Source organism: Sinocyclocheilus rhinocerous, unplaced genomic scaffold (genome assembly GCF_001515625.1).
Source record: "Sinocyclocheilus rhinocerous isolate Xijiao unplaced genomic scaffold, SAMN03320098_v1.1 scaffold714, whole genome shotgun sequence".
Lineage (NCBI taxonomy): Eukaryota > Metazoa > Chordata > Actinopteri > Cypriniformes > Cyprinidae > Sinocyclocheilus > Sinocyclocheilus rhinocerous.
In genome coordinates this window covers 968,057-973,255 of record NW_015646165.1, presented here as the reverse complement: position 1 = coordinate 973,255, position 5,199 = coordinate 968,057, and the positions used below count along the sequence as shown (strand labels likewise).

Sequence of the window (5,199 nt, the reverse complement as noted above, 5' to 3'; positions counted from 1 at the left end):
TGGGGTTTGATGTGAGAGGACAACAGGAGATGGACTTTTTCACTGGAGAAAGCATTATTATGGATTATGGACTTGTATTTTAGCTGAAAGCAATGGCTTGAAGTTAAAACGCATTAATGATGAACTTGTTTCTTACAAACAAGCAATTTAGCACAAGATGTTAATTGATGGACTGGAGTCATGTGGATTACTGTGATGTTTTTATCAGCTGTTTGGACTCTCATTCTGGCGGCACCCATTCACTGCAGAGGATCCATTGCTGAGCAAGTGATATAATGCTAAATTTCTTCATATCTGTTCATATCTATCTGTTCAAAGTCATCTACATCTTGGAAAGTGAGGGTGAGTAGATTTTTAGCAAAGATTAATTTTTGGGTTAACTATTCCTTTAATCTTCATATTACATTTACATATAATTAAACAAAATAAAAATCCCAAAACTTTGTTTATTTGAAGGTTTAAATGAATGAATTTTCAATGTGTTCTTAGACTTATGGAGTTGTGCATCTCAGTCTTTGATGTAACATTGAAATAAATTCACAATGATATCTATAAAAAAAATTTAAAAAAACAACATTCAATTTTTTGGCATAAATACACAATTTACATGTTCGACACTCAAAAACAGGGTTTTATCCATTCAATGTTAACAACAGACAAATAAGCAATATTGAGCTCTGGAATGGTCAATATGTACACAAAGCAGTTGCATAATACAGTTGATGGCTTTTTCCAACAGATTCGATAAAATTGTGATTTGATCAAATCACATGTTCCATGGAGTATCTGCTAGCAGTTGGAGTAATCGTCTATCAGCAATCTGAAATAACACTTAAGAACCTTCACACCACATTTTCTAATGATCACCCCATGCTAAACAGTCTTTTCTTTAACTATATCTGCCCTCCACCACTGCACATTATGAAATGGAGCACATCCGGTTCACGTCTTCTATTGCATTTTCTTGTTCTCTCTGGCTGCTTTTCTTTTTAACTGCAGTATCTTCAATTCTGTCATGGTTGAGAAGGTCCTCCACACCCACACAGCCTAAAACACAAAGACTGAGTTTAAATCAAAGGCGAAATCTTAACATACTGTAAAATTAATCAGATGAAATGCATATTTTAGTATTATATATAAAGAAGACTATTCTAAAAAGGAAAAACTTACCACAATAATAACAGTGTTGAGCATGAGCGGGACTGAGTATACTAGTGATATGAACATTCCTTTCGAATCAAAGTATTGGAACTTTGAAAAAGACCTAAAAACAAAATGCAGTCACATTAAGTATAACAACAAAATAAACATACAATCATAACAGGGGGTTATGGTGGGGATATAATCACCTCCAATTCATTGCTGCCAGCTCGTTCAGGTATTCTGCACTGTAAACCATTGCAACTGCAAAAGATGAAATACTATGTCATCTGGTAAATCTATAATTAACATGTTTACTATAATTAAATATAAATGATATACATTAAAATGCCTTCACAATTCAGAAAACACATTGTGTTTGTTATAATGTAATCTTCTAAGAAAATTAATGCTTTGTTTTTCCATTATAATTTTATACATTTACCCTGATAGCATTTTTTTAATGCAAAAACTCACCCATCAAGAGAAAATGACAGATCTGTAGACGGTAGCATTTGCAGGACAGAATGGTGAAAGCAAAACACAAGACATGAAAGGCTAGCAGACCCATCAGCCAGGATTCAGACCAGTCAACCTGGAAACCAGATCACAAGATTATTACTAGTTCTTCCTAGGTACAAAAAATACGTTTTCTTCACTTAATCCACGTGGCCTCGGTTGTACTGAAAAATACCCAAGAAACTCTGGATTAGCTTTATGTGAACAATAAAAAGAGAATGTAATGTTGCTGTAAACTTACAGACTGTAGAAAGCTCCATAATGATGTGATGCGAACATTGCTGAATCCATCGATTGGAATGGCGCTGATATTCTTAGCTTTGGACTCGGTCATTTTATTAGACTGCACGCCACTGTATTAGCAGCTAAACCACACACACACAACATAAACACTTCCGCATTCGTCACGGTCTTTCTCTCTAAGTTCACCAATGCATGGCGACATTAGTTGATGCTGAAGTGCAGGTTATTGTTGTTTCATATTCATTATTATTACTTATACTAAATTTTAAGAGTGGGTTTGAAATACAAATAGAATGTTTTAAATTCCCGCATCGGGTTAAAAGGAACAAAATTGCGACAAATAAATGAAAGAAGATGTGTAGCAATGGAAAATTCAAAATAAAAGTCACATGGAAACCTGTATTTATAACAAGGCTGGTCGACATGGTGATACTCAACCTACTTACAAACTTTAAACGGCAAGAATGTATGATTATCACACATAAACAGTTACAGCAAATGGTACAATTAAATGTCAAAGAAAATTTAAATACAGCTGATATATTTGTATATATTTCAATATATCTGATACAATATCCAAACGCCCTATCAGAGATGTAGAATAAAAAGCTGGGATATTGTTGGATTTAGTTGAAAAAATATAATTTATTGTAAATAGAATTTATAATGTAATTTATTATAATATTTCTATTCGTACTAATTTTGTATTCAATGATATGTATGATGTGTGTGCGTGTGTGTGTGTTTGGAAAGTTATAATTCATTCTTTTTAGACTGTGCTGATATTTTTATGATTTATTTATTTATTATTTTGTTTCATTTTATTTTATTATTTTACAATTTACTAGTTTTTAAAAGCTTAAAACCAGCTAAAACTAGAAAAGACTAGTCTTAAAGGGACTTTGGTGTCCATGCTGCTTTTATAATGTTGAATAAGTTGATTGTAAATTGAATGCTGTCTTATAATATTTTTGGTTAATAAAAAAAGATGAAAAAATTATTTTTGTGAATGACTTTTTTGTGTTTGATATTCTATTTTTTAATATTTAATTTGTTTTAAAGTTGTGTGCTCGGTTGTTTGTTAATCATCTGTTTTTTGTTGTTGTTGTTGTTGTTGTTGTTGTTTTTAAGAAAAGCACTTAATTTGTTAAAACCAACCTGAATCTAAAATGATGTTGCATTCATGTATAATTTGTGTATTTATGTATAATTTACATTTCTTGAAATATCATATCCTTATATCTTGGTATCTCTAGTGTTGTAATGGGCATTTAAAAACAATTATTTGACAACAACAATGATTAATTGTAATTTATGGATGCATTTGGAGTGGAAATAAAGATAATTTTGTGTCCGTGTAACACAATTCAGTTCTGAACGGGTTAAGGTCAAACGATACCGCAGTCGCATTCCAGCCGGCGATGACGCGCTTCCTGTGACGCAAGGAGATTTTAAAACATTGTCCTTCTCAGTAATGGCGGCTTCGTTCCCTTCGCTTTCGCTAAATAACAATAAATGGTACTTCACGCGCGAACAAATCGAAAACAGCCCATCTCGCCGAGCGGGACTTGATCCCGACAAAGAGCTCTCGTACCGACAGCAAGCTGCTAACCTGCTGCAGGACATGGGACAGCGGCTCAACGTGTATCTTTTTCAGTTTGTGAGGCGTCGCTCTCGGCAGCTGCTCAGAGGAGACTGACGCCGGTTCGGGCGGCTTGTGTGGTGTTGTGTTTCAGCATTATAATGACCTGAAACAGCTCTACCAGTAAACACGCCTGTTGTATTGTGAAACTTGTGGATTAAGGCGAACGGAATAAAAGATTTATGTCCCCGTTTTGTGTTTTTTTTTTTTGGTTTAGTTAAGGCCGTAGGGCCTAGCTGGAGGTGTCTTTCCTACTGAACAATAGCGCAGCCGGTGTCACTGCCATTCCCACTCTCCATTTTCCGCAATTTTCTTCATTATACCATTTGTTTACACTTTAGTGTTAGATTTATATGATATTTATGCCATTCCAAACATATATCCGTTAGTATTATTTAAACATATCTTGACTTGCCCTGCTTGAGAGAAGTTCTAATACCGTAATAGAATATATAACGTTAGTAATAGGAAGGAGAATATGAATTATTCGGTTTTATTTTAGGTTAATAATGTTCCATAGATTAAAGGAAAGTAGTTGAATTGTTTTTCCTTTGGTAGGAACATGTGCTAATGTGTCTAAAATTAAATGATAGTACCTCTAATGAATTACAATACAAGAATTTAATGAAAATATGAATCTGTGATTGACAAGCCCAGCATATTGCTCAAGAAATTTTGGCTGGACATGCTCTCCTAAATATCAATACTAGTTATGATCCTTTTGAAATACTGAGGTTGTTGAGTTGAGCAGTTGTGCTGTTTTTCTTAAATGCTTTTAATGTGTTACAATCCTTAACTTTGAGCTATTAGGTCTCAACTTACAATTAACACTGCCATTGTGTATATGCATCGGTTCTACATGATCCAGTCCTTCACTCGCTTCCACCGGAATGTATGTGCTTTATTCTTCCACAAGCTTTTTATAAAAGCACCATTAAAAACAGCTGGCTGCATTGGACGGGACTCTAACCTCTGCTTCTGTCATGTGCTGCACAGGTGATTGCTCCTGCAGCTCTCTTTTTAGCCGCTAAAGTGGAAGAACAGCCCCGCAAGCTAGAGCATGTGATTAAGGTGACCCATGCATGTCTCAATCCTCAGGACCCGTCACCAGACACCAGGAGTGATGTAAGTAATGATAGTATCTATGTGGCATGGCATTCAAACCATCTGTGAGAGTCACATTTGTTTAAATGGAACTTATTAGAGTACAAGTTTTTCTTGACCATATTTTTCTTTTTTTTTTTATACATACATATATTTTTAATTAGTTTTTATTTTTATATTTTCCATTTCCATTTTTAGTTTCAATTTTTGTAAATGCATTGTTTTTGTCAGTTTCGTCAGATAATTTTTTTTAAATGTCTATACAGTTTCAATTATTTTTTATTTCAGTTTTAATGTTAGTTATTATCAAGTTGAACTAAACAAAATTGAGAAATGTTGTATTAGCAATTAGCTTAAATTTCTTGACCATTTTTCTTTTTTTTTTTTTTTTTGAGTTAACTATTTCTTAAAGGGATAGTTCACCTAAAAACAGTGGTGGAAAGAGTACTAAAAAATGTTACTTAAGTAAAGGTATTGCTACTTAAAGGCAGAGTAAGTGATTTCTGGTAGCCAGTGTTGATATTTGAAATCACCAAAACAAACACGCCCCT

At 33.8% G+C, this 5,199-nt stretch overlaps 2 protein-coding genes across 3 annotated transcripts in view; one reads left to right on the top strand and one right to left on the bottom strand.

Moving 5' to 3' along the window:
* Positions 1 to 563: 563 nt before the first annotated feature.
* LOC107706976 (transmembrane protein 18-like) lies at positions 564 to 2,253 on the bottom strand. The gene is made up of 5 exons (XM_016510828.1): positions 1,901 to 2,253; positions 1,618 to 1,735; positions 1,350 to 1,404; positions 1,171 to 1,264; positions 564 to 1,047 (listed from the first exon to the last, which is right to left on the bottom strand). The coding sequence occupies exons 1-5, from the start codon at positions 1,991 to 1,993 to the stop codon at positions 952 to 954; spliced, it is 456 nt and encodes a 151-aa protein (XP_016366314.1). The 5' UTR covers positions 1,994 to 2,253; the 3' UTR covers positions 564 to 951.
* Positions 2,254 to 3,329: 1,076 nt separating this feature from the next.
* The window catches only part of LOC107707019 (cyclin-T1-like), a 17,458-nt gene continuing 15,588 nt past the window's right edge, over positions 3,330 to 5,199 (top strand). For both annotated transcript variants that reach the window (XM_016510886.1, XM_016510885.1), the window contains exons 1-3: positions 3,330 to 3,546; positions 4,355 to 4,436; positions 4,541 to 4,669. In XM_016510886.1, coding sequence (XP_016366372.1) covers positions 3,377 to 3,546; positions 4,355 to 4,436; positions 4,541 to 4,669 — 381 coding nt within the window. In that variant the 5' untranslated portion in view covers positions 3,330 to 3,376. The remainder of the gene's footprint in view (positions 3,547 to 4,354; positions 4,437 to 4,540; positions 4,670 to 5,199) is intronic.